We start from the raw sequence: 21,769 nt of genomic DNA on the forward strand, positions 1-21,769 counted from the left end.
AGAGAACAAAAAAAAAAAAAAAATTTCTGATAGTTTTCGATTTTGTTTATTTACTCCGCAATTATCGCGTTTCTAAATAAAATTTTTGCTACGGTGAAAACGCGAAGATGCGGCTGTTCTCGGGCTGATCTCGATCGCTCGGTTAGAATGATTCAAGTTTAAGTTGGAAGAAAATTTAATGTTTAATTTCTTATTGTCGTCATTAATTTATTGTCGTCACCGATAAATCAAGGATTGGCCGCTTTAGGCGCTATTATCATGCTCGTTGTATTTCAATACAAGGGTGCAGGGAAGGGTAGAGATCTAGTAAGCTGGTTTGGATAATTATGCTTATGTTACGATAAGTTTAATTGGTTACGATGAAAGATTATTATGTTAAGTTTGTAAGTTGAAACGTAACACGATAGAACACGAAATATCATAGGCGACGACTCTATTACGAGCAAGCATTAATGTTACAATATCGCATAGAATAGTGATTGGAAACTATATCAGCATCTGATGTACATGTTAATTTACGAAAATTAAAATAATGGCAATTGTTGAGACGAAAGGACGACATGTCTGATTGCGCAAGAGCCAGTAGAATCAAGTTCTGGCTCCGAGAATGACGGATAGTCATTTCCAAATTAGTGGATTCGAGCGACCGAAAAGGTTGCGCGTCTCTCTCGCGGTTCGACGCTCGCCCACGAACGTGCTCGAACACATGATATGTGTCATCGAGTACGTAACGCCAATTCAGCTTTGGGGAGTTTCTTCCTGAAAGCTATAGACCTCCCGGGAAATTCGTTTTTCTCAAGCCCATGCAGGTCACCCTAAACGGCACGAGGAGGTCGCAAGACCGATCCGGGGCCGATGGGCGGGCGAGCGTAGGAGCGAGCGAGAGAGAAAACTTCGGAAAGCGACCGCGGAAGGCGCGTCGGGTCCTACCAGCAGGCCGTCTAGGCCAGCGGCGCGGCGGTGGGGGAAAAATAGCTCGGCGCGGGGGGGGGCGCGGCTAGTCTTATCACTTCGGCTCTGATCACCAACCAGGCAGGTCAGACACTACTTTAGCTGCCACGAATGTCGGTACAAGCCCGTTCGGTAGAGTCGATAGAGCAGAAACCTCCTACGCTCCCAGGCCCACCTGGGCCCACTTGCCCGCTGAAAACTGATACACAAAAATTTATCCAGGGGTAACTGTCTTTATAGTCTTCAGTCAACGGCAGCGTGTGTCAGGGGGCTAGTGTGTGTGTTCATAAGTGACAGTGCATAAAAAATGGCGCTAGTGTGTGTGTTCATAAGTGACAGTTCATAAAAAATGGCGCTGGTTCGCATCGAAGACGGTGATCCGTGGTAAGTATTCATACGTTATAAAGTTATTATTTCAAAAATATTTTCATAAGTAATAAAATCAAGCTCTCAATCTCAGCACCCGTTGAATTTTTATGTCTTTCACGTTAAAACAATGTTGCTGAATGCCATTCAATGCCTGACAAGGAATAACCTAGGTTATGTCGTATCGCATAATTGGTTTCAAAAGTTTACCAGATAAAGTCGGATAGAAAAAAAAAATTGAAAATATATTCAATCCTTTTTCGTAACATTCTTTGTTTACTCAAAAAATACTAGGCTCACCGAATATGAGTCGTGTGATAAGCTGTTCAGAGAGATTATGGAACAGTTGACACTTCGCAACAGGGAATCACGAACGTCTCAGAATTATGCCAGTTTGTCAGCTAATATTCGCCTGCGCATGAAGCAGTACAGCGGAGAGGTAGAGCAACTGAAAAGTAAGGTCGACGAGGACTTTAAAATGCGATCGATGTATCCTTGACGAATTTGAGGATAATACGATATTCGTCGCAGCAGTTTTTGACCATTGATTCGTGATATTTTCACCAATGTAAGGGAAATTTTAAGAAATAATATCTGCCGTTTCGGATTCTTTAAAGAGGAATAAGCAAAACCACAACATACCACTCTGTACGAAAAACGCCGAAGGTTACTGTTGTAGTCCAAAGGTTAGCGTAAGTTCGGCCTTGATATCTCATAAGATAATCAAATATCAACTTTTAGCACTTTTTAACTTTGCATTATTTCTCCCCGAAAACCCAAAATTTACCATCAAATTTTCACGCTGCGGAAATTGTACTCCTGCCCTTAATTTGCGTAACTATGGTAAAGACAATTCTTCCATTATAACGTATGAACTTCCTGAGCTAAGTTACAAATCAGAACTAGGGAAGAAGCTGAACGAAGATGGCGTCAGATCGAACAGCTGCAAAGCAAAGACGTGCAGCTTCAGCAGCTCTACAATGCACGCAGCAGTAGCCTCGCCTCTGATCGAGCCAGACTCATGCAACCCAATTCTTCAGCTTTTGCCGATATGGGAACGACCAGCTGGGGACTAGAAGAAGATGACGATCAGCCTATTGACATTCAAGTATCTGTCGAAGATTTGAAAGTTCAAAAGTTACGACTTTTGCAAGGTATTATATCAAGCTCGGCGAAGATTTATTCTGTAGTTTTTACTGTCACAAATGTGACTGTCAACTATTATAAATGAAAAACAGAATTCTTAGATCGGAAGTTATTCATGTTTAAATCTTTATTAGAACAAGATGAAGGTCTGGAAGCATTGTCAAAAGTTATTTCTCGACAAAAGGATATCGCAAACACCATTAATAATGAAGTCGATCATCAGAATGGTGAGTATTTTGATTCACTATCTTTATGTTGCATATTCGCAATGAAAATTGTATACCATCACAATTTGTGGGTTTGAACAATCCAGTAATAGATATCGGAAAATTAATTATTCCTATGCGCGAATTTTTTCACACTAGTTTGTTCATTTCGCCGTTTGTTTTAGAAATAATCGATGATCTGGCCGATCACATGGAGAGGACCGATCAACGATTAATCAATGGAACTCGCCAAGTCGGTATAATTGATCGTAAAGATCGAACGTGCGGTTATTGGATTGTTATCATCTTGTTATTTATTAGCATAATTGCAGTTGCCGTAGTTTAAAATTAACATATAGAGGCTTATATTCACAATATATAATAATCAGCACGGTATATTCAACACACGTGATATCGAAAGTAAAATTACATTTCTTGTTCACCCCTTGCTTCAGATAATCGAAATGGCAACTTCACAAACAATATCGTATATACGATTTCACACTCTTTTCAATTAGCACACTCGCATTGGAAGTTTTCAAAAATTTGTGAAAACCATTGTACGCGGCTGTAAAGTAAATCAATTCGGTGCAGCCCAATTATTCCGTTTATAATTAGATTTTATGCTATTATTTGTAAATATATTATAGATATTTCTCTCGCCTGAAACTCTTTCCATCGCATTTCACTGGTCTTTTTCACCACATTCAAATAGTAGCCAGGTTTGATTTATCAGTGTATCCTTGTTGGGAAAAGAAATCGAACATGTTAGTATCGTTACAGAATGCTTGAGAGTATTTTGAGTTGACTGTCACTGAAAAGAATAAACGAAAATTAAACGTGTTGGGGATCTAACACAAAGAAACGAAGGTCATTCTTTGTGGATTTTGTAAATTGCAATACACAACAAGACTGAATTATGGGAGGAAAAAAATTGCAGCAAGTGAGTCTTCCAGGATATTTTTTCTGTGAACTCTGCATTTTATGTGCAATAACAAAAGAATTGAATTACTCAATGGATTGAGGAGTAAAGTTTGAGATTGACCTTGTGAATGACCTAGTGAAGTGTAATTTTTTTTCTCTAATGTACGATAAGTAATTTGTAGTATTATTGCAACTCGACAGGCAAAAGCTGTCTACAATGTATGTACATAAAAAATTACTCCAAATATATGAGTACGTATTTATATATGTATATATATAAATATAAAGTACTTGACATTCCAACAAAAATTAGTGTTCCTTATAAGCATTTCAATAGAAATTGAGACAATATTGATTCTATATGTTTAACCCAGTTTACACAATCATCCAACTATGCTATTCATTGTGGCACATTGGCAAAATGAATAGTCCGTTTATGAATGCAATTTACATTTATTTTATTTTTCATTAACGATATGCTCCGGTACAACTTTAGCTACTTTGCGCAATTCTTTGTTTAGGGTCTCTGGGCACTGCATTTCCGTCCAACTTACAGGCACCATAGATACACCTGTATAAAAAAAAAAACGAGGAATTTTCTACATTAACCCTTTACTCAACAAAATCCATAATTTCCAAATAGTGATATTTTGTTTTCACAGCAACTAATCTCAATTCACCCTAAAAAGTACAATAAAACTTCCATTTCGAGTCTAAGGCGGTAATTTTTCCAAACGATTTCATTTTGATAAATGAAGTGTAAATGGTTATGACACAAAGATGAAAACCTGTATTGTGCTGATTTTTTGTTTTACATATCTTCAAACTGAGAGCTGAGAGCTATTGAATATTTTATAGCGTATATATTCTTTGACATTTTTCTACCGCTATAAAAAAATAATTCTGCTTACCCTCTTCGCTGTGGGCGATAACGACTCCCAATTCATTCTCGGCAGTGGAAAGTTGATAAGTATGGACTTCGGTGAGAGGTAACTAAATTTTGCATGGGAAAAGTAGCCAACTATGAAACTGCGGTATTGATAACGAACGGTAGAAAAAAATTTTCAAAGAAAAAGGATACAACTCTAGCCAGAATAATATCTCCTGGTTTAAAAGATTTGTACATTTCAGTCTTATCTTTTTCCGTAGCCCTGACGTCTTCTTTTCTTAAAATGCCTCTGTAAGGTCTGGTCAAAACCACATCCCCAATGCATTTTATAACGCATTTGCAAAACCTTTGATTAACGACCATTACCTCGGCTGTTACAATGTCTCCGGGAGCTGGGACAATGCTTTGTTCTCTTATGCCGTGCACCTCAACTGTGCTCTTCTATTGATAATAGAAAGTGAGAAATGATGTTTAATCTGAAGGCAAGCGACCGTGAAATATCTTAAAACTTATCGTACGTGTTCATCTTTAACCAAGTTCACCACTCCTGCTAATTTTGAATAAATATATCCGTGCTGCTCGTAAGTTCCCGGTCCTGGAACATTTACTTTGTCCGACAAACAGAGCCTCTGACCTGGATTGCAATAAAAATTTATCATGAGTCTTAACCACCTTTAATTTGCATACAAACAAAACGTAATTGAGGATAGGACGGGCCAATTCATTTGGGACATTTCTGCGTAGAAAACTTGGGAAATGTTTATCGATTTCGTAATTCATTCATCCTTACCTGGAACACACACTATTGGCTCATTTCTTTCGTCCATTTCAGTTTTGAATCTATGTAAGTTTATTATTATTTTTCAAATTGCGACAACGGTGACAACATGTGGAGCACGTTTGAAATTAGGTTAGGTTGGGTTGTCATATTGTAGTTGGATTGGTTGGATTGGTTGGATTGTAAACAGAATTTTGTCAGCCTCGAAATCGCAAATGATCAATTGATCGATATGATTTAAATGTAAATCCATGTAAATCATCGTCGCACCAATCATTTGGAACGTTGACTGACTTCAGTCAAGTCTCGGAATACCGCGGAAAAGGGGTTAAGTAATTAGCTCTTAATACCTGGATGACAATGTTAAAATTGTAAAGGTTGAAAATAATGAACAATTCAAAAGTGCCGCCTCCTTCATTTCTACAAATTAATAAGTTTCCGTCATCAATGTTCGAAATTCTAACAATAGAAAATTATTCCAATTTATAAATCTCGCAAGATGTGAACCGATTCCAAGAAATCGTTGATCAAATTTGATCGAGTTTCGTTGCGATTGTTAAAAATAATTAGTGATTAAAATTTTTTAAATTGCTCTCCCGCCAGTTTGTATAACCGGAAGTCCGCGTTAATTTGAAAAGGTTTCGTACATTACTTCAGACCGCTCGATGTTCTTCTGTTGTTTAAAATTTATGGTGCTTGCACTGAAAGTTTTACTCCACCATACGCGGAAAACCTGTTGAATACTAACAGCAAGTCGCATAATTGACACATAACATTTATGACAGTTTATTCGCTGCAATGCTACAACATTACGTAATTATCAAATGTACATATTAATTAACATATTTCTACTTATAACTTAAAAGTCACAGACTACACAAACTATTGAATTGAACTAAAAGAAAGTCACCTGTATAAACAAGTAATGACATGATCATAGAAGTAATTGTTTGAAAAAATGTATACAGTGGGTTACATTAGTATCTCAGATACATATTTTCAAACGCATTATTATGATTATATAATTAATTACCTTCTTTATTACACATTGTTATATTATACAAAATATAAGCTCGATTCCAGGAGTCCACATAGCTCACAAGTACACATAATAGGTATAGTAATATCTATTCAATTGCGTTTCAATGTACAATTTTTTTTGTTGAATTACATACTATATTATTCACACACGTTGGAACAACATCGTCACTTTGAGATGCGTTGAATACTTTTTTTTATACGTATCAAACAAAAATGGATATGTGTATACATAAAACTTATTGAATCGACTGTAGATACGTGATACCCTATAAATAATCCGCTATATCAGTAAATCACATAATTTATACAATAATTGATCGGTCGAAAATATCTTTTAAATCGCATTATCGATGCTGTTGCGAAGAAAAATTAAATAATAGCAAATCGAAGTTGATGTGAAAAAAGAAGATAGAAATACAATAGAACCTGGTTTATCCGAGGTAATATGGGGAGAGCATAACTCGGATGCGTGAAATTTCTGATAATACGGAAAACATGTACAATCCATGCCATTACGATGTTTTACCCTAGCTTCCAGAATCGGAACTGCAGCGATTATTGCTCGCAATGTCACAAATCGCAAGAAACTTTTACAAGTTTATCCGTATTCAAATAAAGATGCGACACAAAACTATTTCATACACATAAGGCACAGTGGATTGTTCAGTTTCATCCAAGGTTCTCCGTATTATCCGAAGATATACACATTGGTGAATGCAGAGTGCTCGGATGAGATGGGCCTCTTGGATAATGCGGAACCTTGGATAATCGAATGTCGGATAAGCTAGGTTCTACCATAGAAATAACAATTTGCATGATTTAAATAAACGCCTTGATAGTTTCGTCGCTTGTAGATGAGCGCTAGTTAAACAAAGTACAATGAGGATGGGGTGCGATGAGGAGGATCGCCAATTGATTTACCTACATAATTAACCCTTCTTGAACTTAATCAGCAATATCGATAATGTGAGGAATATTATTATCCACAGGAACGTGGAGATGAAACCGTCGTAAACGGCTGGCTGAGATATGGGCCATCCTTTACCGAGCATTGCCCTGATCGACTCTGTGCTCTTCGTCAACGGCAAGATAAAGCTGATGTATCTGAGGACCGGATTCATCCCCTCGACTGGCCAAATGATCCCACAGAGCATGACGATTGGCAGAAAAGAACCCATCGCCATGTAAGTTGCGCTTCGTTCGTTGTCGCAGGCACAGGCAACCACGAAACCTGCGGATAGCAATTATGTTATGTAGCACTCAATCATATCTTTTCGAAAATTCAACCGGTAATACTGTGAGATTAATTACCGAAGCACATTCCACAGAGCCCCGTCAGCACCGTCAGAACCGTCACCAAAGCGATGCTGCCATGACATGTCAGCTTGAATACCGCGAACGAAAAGACTAGGACCATCAATGTTTGGCCGCACATAACAACGAACTGGGTCACCACCTGGCCGAACAAAATCTCCGTACCGGTGATACCTGCAAATACGAGAATGGATGAAAGTGACAAGCGGTATGTTATTGAAGGTTAAACTTGTTCCTTTTGTTGAACGGATTGTGAATTTAATTTAAGATAGTATATTTTGTCTTGTCGCAACACTGGAAAGCAGAGCTGGGATCGTGTGCTCAAAGGCCTTTTCTTTTAAATTAGAGGAATATTTTTACACTCTTATTCACTTACCGGAAACTAAACTTCTTTCCATTAGACCTTCGTTTCTTTCAAGAAGCAGCGCTCCAGACGTCAAAGCAACGGAAAGGAAGAAAATGATTCTAAAAAATTAAATGAAAATGTTACCATATCCGATCGCTAGTCCTATTGTCCTTATTTTTTTTATTTTTTTTTTCACCTATGGAATCTTAACCAGTAATGGATGGTTTCACTTAAAATGCGTGATTCGGGGAGAAATTACTTGATCCGTAAAACGTTATTTCTTCTCTTTTTAGATAACTTACGTCAATATAATTCCGGGTGCAGCAAAGTCCGTGAAGTTGGGTTCCTTGGGTCCATAAATCGGCGTTCGGAACTGAAGAAGAATAATGACATTCAAATTCCACGGTACATACATATTTTTTTGTCATAAATATCACATCTTGCCTTATAATTTTAACGATTTTTATATATTGTATGTATGTATGTACTTACATCCATCGGAATGGCGGTAGCTTTTTCATTGTAGTGACAATCGTGCGAAACATTTTTTGCGAAGTCCATAAAAGCGTATAGCAGATCCCTTTGAAGTAGCTGCCCGATTTGCTGATCTATGAAACGAATGATACATTACAACGCTGATTTCTTGATCGAATGAGAAATTCAATAATTGTCAGATCTTTGGTTTTACGGTCATATAAAACCAAAACTTGGGGAAACTTTGTTTTCTTTTCAAATTACTACAAATCCATTTTACTTAGATGTTATTCAGTTGAAATTCGTAATTCACTCACTCGACATGTCCATCGTAACATCGACATCCGAATACTTGATGCTCCATTCGTCGGCGTCTCTGCCATGGTCGATTCGATCGATAAGAGACTCGGAGTAATTTGAAGGGAAGTTCAACACCGCCCATGCCCATCCCTTCTTTAACGCATATTTAGCCTTCTCGTCGGTTTCGTACGGAACGAGAACGACCTTTCTCTCTTTCAAATGCTGCATGTACCGACAACTCAGTAGCGTCATGTCACATCCGTCGTAAACCGTGCACGGATCCAATGAATTGTTGAGCTCATTGTTTACTACAGCGAGTTTCAGTCCGACCGGATCCTTTCCGATCGATAAGCAAAACAGAATTATTTGCACCACTGGCAATCCGATAACGAACGCCATTACGCTGCAAAGTGAATGAGAGAAACAAGTTATGAAATAGTCTCATGTCAGTAACGGGGGAGTAACGATGTGTTCTTTTTTTGTGTTTGTTTCAGGGATATTGTCAAAATAGCGAATGGAAAATGCTCACCCGAAATTTCGCCACATCCATAAAAAGTTCTTCCATATCAGAGCTTTCATGTGACAAGGATCCAGCATCTTGAATGACGATTTCGATCCCTTTTCCTCGGGTGGCAGATCGAGAACCTTAAATGTTGTAAACGTTTGACAGGTATGTAGATTCGCTTGTACATCGCTTGATTTTCATATCTTTAACGACACCATTGTATTGACCCAGAAGTTTGGAAAAATTATTTTTAAATTGTACTCACCATATCGTCGTCGGTTGGGGTTATCGCAATGCTTCTTCGTCGGCTCGATATACTGACGTTGTCACCAAACTCTCCGCTCATCTCGTCGTCTATGTTCTGAAACACAGGATAATCGATTGTATTTTGCCCTTGCAATGATTTTTAGCAGAAAAATAGCGAATCTTAGAAATTTTCACGTAAAAAAATGTACAGAAATCGGCAAATTGTGTATTCAGCTTGGTATATTTCGCGGTGAATCTTATAAATGACATCGAAATCAATTGAACCTCGTTGAACATGATGACAGAATCAGGGAACTTTTGTACGATGTGAGAAAATTTTAGCAAATATTCACAGTTGCATTCTACGAAATACGGTGTTATTTGAACTGTCTTTGAATTTTTCAACTATTACTAATTATTTACACTACCTGTTGATTATTTTTCTTGTTTGCTACGATTTTTCAAACGTTTTCTAAAGTTCTTATTTCACTTGTGGCACGTGCTGGATTCTCAATTATATTCAAACCTGAACTTGATATTCTTGATAACTTTCGACCTTCTATTTTTCTTATTGATCAACCATTTAATTCCAACGTTTTCTACGAGGAAACGTACAAAAAAAGTATAGTGAATCAGGATATGCATAGATATAATGTATAACAGGAAGAAGCCCGGGAGAAAGCATCATTTCGTTCAGGGGAACAACGAATAGTTACGAAATTTTCAAAACCAATACAGTATCAACATATTAACGCTTTTTATTTTCACCCACCACTTCAGGAGGAACACCGACGACGCTGCTAAGGATGCTGCTCCTTCTTCTCAGTCCCATGTTCTGCTTGCGGCTTAGCTTGAGGAAAACCTCCTCGAGGGTGTCGAGTCTGTGCATGGCCATTAGTCTGGTGGGCGATTCCTCGGCGAGGAATTTACCCCCCCTCATTAAACCGATGATGCTGGCCTGCCTCGTCTCCTCTATATAGTGAGTAGTTATTATCACAGTTCTGTTCCCGTCTCTAGTTATGGTAACCAGGTGGTCCCAGATGCTCTGCCGCAGCACCGGGTCCACACCGACCGTCGGCTCGTCCAGGATCAGCAACTCTGGATCTGGAAGCAGCGCCGCTGCGAACGAGACTCGCCTCTGCTGGCCTCCCGACAAGCTCTTTACGAAACGATCTTCTCCCGGTAGCTGGAGCAGCTGAAATTTTTTTTTGGGAATGAGATAAAAAACGTTCTATTGAGTTTTTTAGGGGGAAGATGGACCGACGAATGGACACTCACCTTGAGCAGGAATTCGAGCTTCGCGTCAACCTGCTGGGTCGTCATGCCTGCGCACCACCCGAAGAAGATGAACGTTTCTCGTATCGAGAATTCGCTGTACAGTGCTAACTCTTGAGGCATGTAACCCACCCGAGGTCCCGGAACTCCGGATCCCTTGGAGCCAGGACGACCGCCCAGGACCCATATTTCACCGGAGTTTAACCGTCGTCTGCCGACGATGCAAGAAAGCAACGTCGTCTTTCCACATCCGCTCGCGCCGAGCAATCCGTAGCTGTTTGGAACACAAGTACAGGTTATTACTTGCGAAGAATCAAGAGTAGAAGGGAGAGCAATATCAAATTTTCAATGACTCTTCCCTATTTGGTAGAATTTTAAGCTTGTGAAAGTTGAAACACACAAAGTTTAATATTTATTATAGGAAGGTTAAGAATAGTAAGTCAATATAGAATCGTCAGAACGAATAAGAATTATAGCAAGCTAAAACATAAAATCGACAGAATTCTAACGATTCTATATTTTGGTTTTCTATGATTTACCTGTCTACGTTTTTTGACTATTTTGTATATTTCGAGTTGCTGCACTATAAAATTGAAACAGAATAGATTTCACATCAGCATTTTTGAAAATTCGATGTTTTTACCCCTTCTACTTCCTCTAATCTTCTACATTTTTGTTCCCACCCTATTTTCTCACTGTTTACTTTATTTTTCAGATTAATACAATTGTGCAAAGCGATGAACATAAATGGCAATATTTTGTCAAATTGACGCAGACTTTCGTGCACATAATCCGCCTTGATAAGTTGCCTAGTTTTGATCTCCAACTCTTTACCAAAAAACTTGATCAACTGTCACGTGAATTTGAAAGGTAATATGCAATGCAATAAATATTTTTAAATATTTTTCAGGCGGTAAAATTCACTTTCGAATCACATTGACAACTTTGGATTTTCAGCTTTACTTTTGATCGGCTTCAATTTCCATCCTCTGCTTTTGGTTTTCGTTTCGCAATCACCTATAGTCTCTGCTTATTTAAATTTCTGATTATATTAAATTTCACACATGATTATAAATTTCCTATGGATGTAATATTTCCGTGACGTATACATATACATACATAAATATGAGATTTTATTAAAGTCGTATATCTTATAGATGAAAAGAGAAGAAAAATATTCCTGCTGAAGTTATAAGCCACTAAAATGGACGATAATGTCTTTACAATTAGGTGTATTACACTTTGTACCTGGAGAGGTTTGGGAAGTTCCCAAGGTTGTTCTGTACGAAAGGGTAATAAATATTTAGATACATCCAAGGTTCGAGTCGCTAATAGGTAAAGGCGGTATTGAAACCGTGCTGCGCGATCTAGCTTGTATGATATAATAAACGCGCGGTACACACACCTTGATATTTTAACAACGCTCCAAAGTATTAAACACTTGAACTTGCTTACGTATCGGGAAAAAAATAATTAATGTATAACGTGGATGCATTATAGATAGCAAATTAACAGATTACGTGCATTTCAATATTAATATTTGCAAATTACTAATCCCATTTTTTATCTGTAATGCATATTTTATTGCGGATATCAGAAATTTAAACGTGTATATATTATGGATATTTAATGGCTTATACCGCTTAGCTCGCAGGTACGCAGTTATTCGGTTATAATTCAATGTTTTTCCATATAATTGTGGTTCCTTTTTGTTTTGTTATTTAGTTGTTATTTTTCCTCTGTTCGGTGCTCGTTTTTCGCGCGCGCGTACATATGACATTATTTACTGCAATGCAAGATCTGCGGGTTAAAACCGTTAAATTATTCAAAACCAATCCGGAGGTTTTTAGTTTGTTAATTGCGAATCCGGTGACGTCAATGGAGCGGTTTGAAACTGCGTATTAATGTGTAAATGTATTTTAGAAAAACACTGAATAAAACAAAAGAAACGCAACGAAGATAAAGCAAAAAAGAGGTAATTGAGAAATGTGCGTTGTGTTTGCCTCAAGGATGCATATTATAGGTATAAGCTGCAACATAGACATAGAGACTGAAGATCGTCGTGGAGATTAGAATGGTATTAGGGACTTATTTTTGTGCCGTTATATGTATATGTCCTCTAACATTAGGCTAACAATGAGAAAAAGGAGGAGAATAGGAAGAAAAAGATACGAGAGAAAAACTAAGAGAATTACAGTCATTGTCAGGGCGAGATAAATCCCACGTATATTGATTACACATGTATGAATACGTGTAATTCTTGTGTGAGATTCTGAGAGCCAATGGCTAGGTCAGAAAGTGACGGAGACGCGTATAGGTGAGGCTGTTGTCAGGCTTTGGACCCGGTTGGTCATCCATACTCCGAGGTCCATGGGTCAGTACTTAACGAGCAAAAACATTTTTGCATAATTATAATACGACGGTCTGTCCTTCGTTGAGTGTTTAATACGTTATATGTAGCTGTACCTTACAGCCAGACTACATTATTGCCACAATTCTATTCAAGCATGGTGGGCAATGTGTTTAATACACGTATCGTATCATGATATTAAAAATTTTTATGCGATACATGTATGAAACGATGATTGGAAAACTATACGAAGATCTTTGAAATTTCAAGATTTGGTTTGTAACTTAATCGAAAACTCTTATAAGTTTAATATCGCTATTGTAGTTGTTAGTACTACTTCTTTTATTAACGCGAATGCATAGTACGTGAAATATTTCTGTATAAGCGCTTCTATTTCGTAGAAACTTGTAATACTTAGCAAATCTTGCGTAGGCGTGAATTTCGTAATATAGATTCTTCTCTCTTTTTACAATGTACGTACGAAACTTTCATTTTTCAAGACAAATATATCACGCGAGGTTACCGATTCCTGCAGAAAATCGACCGCTTCCTTTTACAGTTGATAAATCTTGCAACATCGTCTGAATAATCTGTCAATATGTTTACCGGACTCATTTTAATGCTAGCAGGGTCTCAACGCTTCGAAGCATATATATTTTCTACGCTTCGAAAATTTGGTGCTAAATATCCCCTTGAATTCTATACTGTGATTCACTCCATTGTTTTTTTTTTTCTTAACTTTGACCATTTTTTACTAACATTGATAATATTCAATTCTAGTGATATTCTGTTTGTCACTAGTTTCGTTCCTAGTGTAAAATCTGAACCAAATTCCCTACTATGACCGACTAACCAAAAACACCCCAAAAGATCCATTATTTTCATTGCTCTTCAAATTCTACTGTTGGAATTATAAAATTACATATGTAAGAGTGTTGAGAATTGAAATTTAGGCATACAATGTTATAAAATTGTACATATAGGTATTTATAGAATTATTTTTTGTTCTTTTACTAACATCGAACCCTTTGGCACAGTCATGTTTAGCCCGTCCAAAATGACATTCGGATTCTTTTTTGGACCGTATTTTTTGAACGCCCTTCTAACGCATATCGCCTGCCTACGTCTCGTAGCGACTGTTGATGTCTGTGGTTGAAATTGGGCTCTACGCGTTTTTAGTTCAAGCGAAGCGTTCGTTCCCGCTGCACCTCCGGCTATGTCCATGATGCTTGCTGTCTGAAACGAAAAAACAAAAACAAGTTGATCGAGCTATTTTTCCTACCACAATGTGTAATAAGCTGATGTACGGGTTATTCGTGGCAATCGTGTTGTTGGCTTGCACCTGCACTGGTTTTCGGAAAACAACGTTGAGGTTGCGCGAAGTATCGGTATATTTGGACGTGTACTTAAAATCGATATAAACTTTCATTTTTTACGTAACTACTTAAAAATTCTGATCAAAAATCGGTATCGTTTCAATATTAATGTACTATTCACGGCTGAAATAATTATTGGTAGTGATATAATTAGTAACGGTTTAATGCGTTTACACTTGTTGATACTACATTTCCTGGTTACTGAATATGTAGTAAGACCTTAAAGTCGATTTATAGTTGCGCCAGGATCAAATCATCGCGATAGTTAAAAGAAAATATCGTACGATCGACGATAATTAAAAAGAATAGTAACACATGCTAGATTTTTCGGTTGCAGCAGTACAAGCCTGATTTTCATTTTGTATACGAAAAATCACATTCTTCGGTTGTAATAAAAAATAAAAATCGACAAGCGGAACTAGAAACTTTTCTCGATATAATATACTGTGTATAATATTTATCTTGGCGTGTAGAGTCTGAGTAATTTTAAGCGAAAATTTCAAACGTATACATACATAGATATATATTATTTAGTCACGAAGTATGTACTTACATACAAGATACATATCTACATGAATACATGCTTACATACATTACACGTGGGTCGCCACGTCAGCATTCTTGAAATCATTACCACAGCTGAGAGCTTTCAGTTGCGGGCAAACAAGTCTTGTCATAAGCTATACGAGGATCTATGCGATTTTATATTATAGGTATATTATAGAGTCGCGATACTTGTTTACTCAAAATTTCTGGATCCCTATTCTCTGCCCGGTGGTGAAACATTCCTTTGCGATAGTGTTGTTATAATTGGCAGACGTAGCCGTTTGGTCAAATCAGGTTTCGTTCTGTCCGTTTCTTTCGTTTTTCTTCGAAATAAAAAATTTGAATTGCTTTTCGATCGAACCGACGTTTTTCTTTTTTTGTCTTCTGTTTTGCCGCATTAAACGAAGAAAGATTTAACCGTGTTGAACTAGATTTATTGTCATGTCTGCCAACCCGAAATTATCAAGAAAACTTATCGGGTTAAGCGAAAATCAATCCGAATCGATCCGTAAGAAATATTCGATATCTTTCGTAGTGGATCGAAAATGAAAGAAACTAGAAGAAAAAAATAAAAGCGCTTAGTTTTTAAACGTTTTAAACCTTGTTCGAGGTAAATTTGAATTTTTACAAAAGAATGTAATAGAAGTTAATATATACGGACTTTCGTATCAGAGAATGGATCGAATTGAAATTTTGTTACAATCCAAACACAAAACAAAAAAAAAAGAAAAAGAATTCCAAAGATATCAGATCGTTTGATACGTATTCAAAACAATAGAACGATTAAATCTAATTTATTTTCCTGTTACACGATTCGTTTTCTTGTAAAATTCGGGTCGGCGGACATCAAAACAAGTCTCATTATATAAATTTCCATTATTTCCCGTTTACTGGGTGCAGTATCGAGAAATTCAATTAATGAAGAGCATAATTTATTGATACACGATAATAATTGTCGTTCTGTCATATATCCTACAGTTAAGAAATCTTTTTACCTTCAGTCATCGCTACCGCATGATTCTTGAATTTTTTAAATCGATGCTTCACAGCATGATGATTGTCACTAATTGACAAGTGTCGTTTTAAGACGATATGTTCAAGTCATGCTTAAGCGATTTAAACTGCAGAATCACACAGTGGTTTGAACCGATTTGGAAAATAAAAATTTGAAATGACTCGCAGCAATTAAATCGTGGACTCAATTTAAGTTGCGCGTTAAACTGCTGACGGTGAGAGGAAAATTTTTAGTTTTCGTTCAGCTATGGCGAGCGAAATTTTTTTCTTGTCAACGCGCAACTTCAAATCTGAAATCCGTTGTCGAAATCTCTTTAAATGGAAATCATTCGATGAGAAATACGACATGTCGATATAAGCGTATGTGTAAATAATTGAGTAACTTGAAGCCGCAGTTTTGGCACTAAATTTATATATCCTTGAAAATTATAATTCAAAGCCAATTTTCCGTATCACCGAGATGAAATAATATTATATAGTCAATATTGGCCCATATTATGCAGTATTTAAAAAATGTGTTAAAGTACAAAGTACAGATGTATAACAATCAAACGAGCGTTAAAAAAAAAATGCATCTAAATGAAAAAATCGTGATTCTCAAACGAAGAAAGACGAAAAAGATCAAAAGAAATCAACAATTAGAAATGAAACACTTCGTCAAAGTGTGATATAATTTATTGTTCTTATTTTCACACCTTTCTGTTTAATTTCCAAACTGTTTTTCTGCAACATATTATATATATATATATATATATATATATATATATATATATACCTATATGTATACATAGGATTAATCTTTAAGGATCCCTCGGGCGATTTTATATATATATATACCTATATGTATACATAGGATTTATCTTTAAGGATCCCTCGGGCGATTTCTCATTACTATTCATACACACCTCAATATACATATATATTTATATACGACTCTACATTTATACACTTACAATATGTAAATTATAACAGCTCGCGATATATCGTAACACGTACATCAGTATCATGTATTTATATAATATACATGCACTTGCGTACGCTCAACATCGCATAATCCTTGGTATTTTCTACTTCTGAAAGTTCTTTAACGTCTGTTCTCGTAGGTACTTCCCAATTTGTAATTCGAACTACCGGTGAAACCTGCTGATTATTTATTACACGACACATTTTATACACACCCGCGCACACACACACACACACATATATGTATATATTGTTAATAATTACTCTACGGTGCAATGATGACGTCTATTAATTTATGGTGTAGCGTAGTATAATTTGTACATTCATACCGTACGTATGTATGCGTATTGTGAAACAAGAGTTGTACGTAATATACATATATATATATATATATATGTGTATATATATAGTTACGTACGCACCTCTCTCTCATTTTTAGACGGTCATGATTCGCGTTTACAGCTGAAAGCGTTGTAGTGTACGTTACCGGTACACGTATAGTGTCTAATGTCGAAGGCAATGCGAATTGTAGACGAAAGCCTAATTTTTTACAACAATGTTGCGTATTTGAATTTTTACGTTATTTCAGTCTGTCGTCGTCGGTATAAATCATTTCCATCGTTTTAAGTTTACAAAAGAATGATTATTTTCCTATATTCGAAAAGATAAAAGAAAATAGAAAAAAAAATAAATAAATTAAACTCGGTAGGGTTGAAAATTTTAACATCTCACAATAGTTGCGATTTTTTCAATGCGAAAAAAACTTCTCACGACGTTCAAATTATAGTTATCGACGATCGATTTGAATGTTGTAAATTGAATCCATGAGTAAAAAAAATTCTTCTTCCGTTTTTATCGAAACTCGAACAACTTGTATTTTTTGTTGTTTTTTTTTTTTCTGGTCAAACAGGTCAAAATTATTTTTACCGTTTGGTTAAAAACCAGTAGGAATTATGCTTTTTACGTTGTTTTGGTAAATTTAGTCTGACGAGTTTTTTTTAGTTTTAAATATTTTGTTTTTTCCAAGTACGTTGTACCTATATTATGATATTGAAAGTTTTGATTGCTGTATACCAATGTGCAGCGTTTAATATGCAAGCGTTGCAAAATTCTTTAAAATTTCACGAGTAAATCCGTTTATATTACACCGTATACAGTGATTTATGTAACATGTCCGCATTATATAGAATATAAAATATATTATATTTTCGTGAATACACATATACATATTACATACCTTTAACATATATTATACAACTACAGGTATAATCGAGGCTCTACTAATAAATTCTGTTTTTTCTTTTTATAAGCTAGTGTGACGTACTGAATTAAAGTACACAGTTTATGGCCGCCGTTTATGCAACATCATTGTGCAGTTTCGTTTTTTTCCTTCTCGTTTTTATTTTTTCAACGTTCACTCAGAATTAATAAATACAATCTTCAATTTATTTGTGGTAAACATGCCGGTATTTTAATCAGGCCGCAGTAAGATCGAAGATCCGGGATGCATCGTTGTCAATGTGTAAACTTCCATCGATGTTTATTATAGATATAATATATACACGTGATTCGATCAGCTTTACAGTTTTAAATTCACGCTGCAACAGCCGTTATTACGCCGATCGAGAGTGAGAGTATCTCTGTTTCTCCTTTTTTTTTTTTTTTTTTGCCTTTTAAGAAAGGCGTTACGTAAATTGCAAATTTTCAACAAGTTTTGTATGATATATGCAGTATACCTGATGGTATAATGCCTTTTCACTTAAATAGAACGTTTAAACATGCAGACGGATGTACATGCGATGCGGATTTGTCATTAAACCACGCTTTTTAATAACAATTTTCCCTATGATTTGCGTGAAATCGGTCAATTATTACTTTTCTTTTTATCACCGTGTAACGGTCATTCTGTATTTTCTGATAATTCAAAATGTTTCTTTATGTAATATAAATCGGTATTATTTCGTTATTGGTTTTCCCGTACTGTGGTATTTTTATTTCAATCAGTTTATATTCGAAATAAGAAATCGAAGGATTACTGGACGAATCAGTCATGAATTTATAGAAGCTTGTTAATAACTATTATCGTATTTATACTATATTTGAATGGCAAATTGAAACAAAGAAAAATATAATACCCGATGGTTGAAATCCCGTTTCGCTTATCATTCTCGAAGCTAAATTCTATACGGACACTATAATTATATACCCGAGTCAAGATGGAATACGTGAGAGAGAGAGAGAGAAAAAATTTCCGTTACTCGTGGCATTTTTTGGTGTAAGCATATTTATAATATGTATATGTGTAATAAATAAATACATAGATACATAATATAAGCGTGAGGTAATTTAGAAGCAAGAATTTAAAATACATATTAATAAAATAATAATACAGCGCATAAAATCAGCTGCAAACAATATCAAAACTGCAATTTCCCTTGTGAAAATTACACAATTAATTGTAAGTGTGTGTCTGTGTGTGTCTGTGTGTACATATATACGTATTACACATGCGTCGATGTTTCGATTGCGTCTTTATTGTCAGCAAAAATGTCACATGCCTGAATGTTGTGTTAATATCAAATAACAATGACGATATTAACAATCGATGCTTCGTCAAGACGCGTTTTTATACAATATCACGATATACGATATCTCACGACCTTATTTATGTAAATAGCGGTAGAAATGTAATTTTAAGTAAGAATTTTGGAGCGAAAAATATAAATTTTACATCATTTTGACTTTTTTAATTTATTAAATACCGCACGTTCGAACAATGAACGATAGGTGAATAACTTATTTGAGAATCACTGGATAAAATCGTCACTTTTGCTCTCTTTTTCTCGCTCCGTAATTCCTACGTAATATCAGTTACAAAGAAAGCGAGTTCTAACCAACCGTATAACCAAAGCAGTACGACATCGTATCAGATTTTGTCATTCGAAATATGAAATAATTACGTAAGAAGAGTAGAAAAAGTTAAAACTAAGACGAGAAAAAAGTTGCGTAAGGTTTTTGAATCTGCTGAATTAAAATAAATCAATCGAGATTTTAGAATCTTCGTTAATATTGATGGATAATTTAATCATACGACTGTATCATATGGTACAGGAAGTTTGAACACTAGCATGTATTTTGATAGTTTCGGTTTAGTGAAACAAAAAAATTTATTATTATTTTTACGATTTTAAAACATTCCCTTATATTTAACGATTCTCGTGAATAAACGTAGAAAAACGAAATTATAGGGGTAGGTAAAAATAATAATTATACACAAACCTTGATTATTATATGTCGAAAGTGAGGATTAATTAACGAACGAACTTTTCTTCAAATCGAACTTATTAACACCTCATAAACAAACTCAAACTCCAATTTCCGGTACTATTAACGTCACATTACCCGGCGGTAGCACAAATGCCGCATACATGTAACCGGATTTTAGACTGAGGTGGATATATCGTTTACTGTACTTGATCCCGAATTGAGATCGCGTAAAAATTTTTCACTGTATTCGTCGATGTAGAAATTATTCACCGATGATTATAACCAAACGACATAATCGCCTGTGTATTTTCCCATTGAGTAGCGTTTAAAATAATTATTATTACTTGTTCTTATTTCCAGAGAGACGCGAAATTGGAGCGAGGAGCGACGTTCTCGAGTCAAACTGCCGCCAACTCCGGGCAAACTGCAAGGCAACTGGTCGAACGCAGCGTATGGAAGCCGACTCCTTGCCCCGAGAAACTTGCTCCAGCTGCTAAATGCTCCGGGGGAAATGAGACTCTTGCAACACACGCAGAGACGGGCAACTCAAACGCAAAAATTCACCGCACTTCACTATCGCCGCTTCTGCGGAGGACGTGACGCATCGTAATATCGGTATGGACACGGATGTGTATAAATATATTACGCTGGGTTGTTAATTGATGAAGTCGGATTGAAAAAGCGTTGAAAAACAGGAATTTCAATCGCATTGACTTACAGTACACTTGACTGTAAAATTTATTGAAATTTAAGTGTACATACCTCGTTGTTTCAGCTACTTCATAGAAATATCGTTATTCTACTGTGATTTCATCGACGAAATTCATACAGTTTGTCCGAATTTAATTAGCTGTAACCGATTTCATTTGGAAATGGTTTTTCAGAGTCGAATTGTGATTGACAATGTTACGTGTTACTTGTCAAGTCGCAATGTTTAACGTCTGCAAATCATTACGATACCGATGAACTCAAGAAAGAATCTGTCTGAGACAATTCGTAGGGTATTTATCGATGAATAAAATGTGCTGTTTTTCGATACAATCAGACTAACTACACGGATTTTTGCGGCGAAAAATAGTGTAATGTGCGATTTCTCCGACGTTGTTAATAACGAGGTGTTCGCAATGAAATTTCGTGTCGAAACATGCTTATCTGGATCGCAGAGACTTCCTTGAATCAGTCCAATGTGATCAGCTTCAGACCTGTTTAACTTTTGTTTTGTCATATTTTTGATTCGATACATTTTAGATCTTTCATTTTGATATACGTCACGTACATCCTTAACTATAGCGAGAGAATCACGATGGGAAAGATCGTTATACTCTCTTTTATAAACTTGTTGTTGGATTTGAGACTTTGAAGAATGGGGGGGAGAGAGATTGACATTCGAATAACACCGATGATTAACGGTGCACGCCGGGCACTAATTGTTGAAAGGTTTCGTAAAATATGTAGAAAATAACTAATTACCACCCTCGAGGAAGGACGATGA

The 21,769-nt window shown here is 36.1% G+C and overlaps 4 protein-coding genes across 5 annotated transcripts in view; 2 read left to right on the forward strand and 2 right to left on the reverse strand.

Annotated features, from left to right (window-relative positions):
* Positions 1-1,009: 1,009 nt before the first annotated feature.
* On the forward strand, positions 1,010-6,500 carry LOC107221669 (syntaxin-8). Its single transcript, XM_015660745.2, has 5 exons — positions 1,010-1,335; positions 1,612-1,806; positions 2,218-2,471; positions 2,598-2,690; positions 2,855-6,500. The coding sequence occupies exons 1-5, from the start codon at positions 1,301-1,303 to the stop codon at positions 3,013-3,015; spliced, it is 738 nt and encodes a 245-aa protein (XP_015516231.1). The 5' UTR covers positions 1,010-1,300; the 3' UTR covers positions 3,016-6,500.
* LOC107221493 (exosome complex component CSL4) lies at positions 3,644-5,409 on the reverse strand. The gene is made up of 5 exons (XM_015660500.2): positions 5,273-5,409; positions 5,001-5,116; positions 4,675-4,923; positions 4,505-4,586; positions 3,644-4,164 (listed from the first exon to the last, which is right to left on the reverse strand). The coding sequence occupies exons 1-5, from the start codon at positions 5,307-5,309 to the stop codon at positions 4,052-4,054; spliced, it is 597 nt and encodes a 198-aa protein (XP_015515986.2). The 5' UTR covers positions 5,310-5,409; the 3' UTR covers positions 3,644-4,051.
* On the reverse strand, positions 6,023-20,759 carry LOC107221503 (ABC transporter G family member 20). 2 transcript variants are annotated; one of them, XM_015660518.2, is made up of 12 exons: positions 20,622-20,759; positions 14,130-14,347; positions 10,765-11,035; positions 10,259-10,681; positions 9,506-9,601; positions 9,265-9,380; positions 8,753-9,138; positions 8,454-8,569; positions 8,264-8,334; positions 7,992-8,080; positions 7,613-7,789; positions 6,023-7,532 (listed from the first exon to the last, which is right to left on the reverse strand). In XM_015660518.2, exons 2-12 carry the CDS (start codon positions 14,333-14,335, stop codon positions 7,231-7,233), a joined length of 2,253 nt encoding a protein of 750 aa, XP_015516004.1. In that variant the 5' UTR covers positions 14,336-14,347; positions 20,622-20,759; the 3' UTR covers positions 6,023-7,230. The 2 variants fall into 2 exon arrangements, with proteins under 2 accessions (XP_015516004.1, XP_015515996.1); XM_015660510.2 differs by having other exon boundaries at positions 20,290-20,644.
* LOC107221466 (ABC transporter G family member 20) overlaps positions 20,759-21,769 on the forward strand; it is a 36,926-nt gene continuing 35,915 nt past the window's right edge. The window contains exon 1 of the mRNA XM_046736613.1: positions 20,759-20,892. The gene's annotated coding sequence lies outside the window, so the exon portion shown is untranslated. The remainder of the gene's footprint in view (positions 20,893-21,769) is intronic.

This window comes from Neodiprion lecontei, chromosome 4 (genome assembly GCF_021901455.1).
Source record: "Neodiprion lecontei isolate iyNeoLeco1 chromosome 4, iyNeoLeco1.1, whole genome shotgun sequence".
Classification (NCBI taxonomy): domain Eukaryota; kingdom Metazoa; phylum Arthropoda; class Insecta; order Hymenoptera; family Diprionidae; genus Neodiprion; species Neodiprion lecontei.

Bases quoted from the DNA above. Each gene is read 5' to 3' on its own strand.
- LOC107221669 (XM_015660745.2), top strand. From the start codon at position 1,301: ATGGCGCTGGTTCGCATCGAAGACGGTGATCCGTG. The intron at 1,807-2,217 runs GTATCCTTGACG...GTTACAAATCAG, and splicing joins GACTTTAAAATGCGATCGAT to AACTAGGGAAGAAGCTGAAC. The intron at 2,472-2,597 runs GTATTATATCAA...AATCTTTATTAG, and splicing joins AAAGTTACGACTTTTGCAAG to AACAAGATGAAGGTCTGGAA.
- LOC107221493 (XM_015660500.2), bottom strand. From the start codon at position 5,309: ATGGACGAAAGAAATGAGCCAATAGTGTGTGTTCCAG. The intron at 5,117-5,272 runs GTAAGGATGAAT...ATTGCAATCCAG, and splicing joins GCCAATAGTGTGTGTTCCAG to GTCAGAGGCTCTGTTTGTCG. The intron at 4,924-5,000 runs GTACGATAAGTT...TATTATCAATAG, and splicing joins ACTTGGTTAAAGATGAACAC to AAGAGCACAGTTGAGGTGCA.
- LOC107221503 (XM_015660518.2), bottom strand. From the start codon at position 14,335: ATGGACATAGCCGGAGGTGCAGCGGGAACGAACGCTTCGCTTGAACTA. The intron at 9,139-9,264 runs GTGAGCATTTTC...TTCACTTTGCAG, and splicing joins TGGATGTGGCGAAATTTCGG to CGTAATGGCGTTCGTTATCG. The intron at 8,335-8,453 runs GTAAGTACATAC...ATTCTTCTTCAG, and splicing joins CTACCGCCATTCCGATGGAT to TTCCGAACGCCGATTTATGG.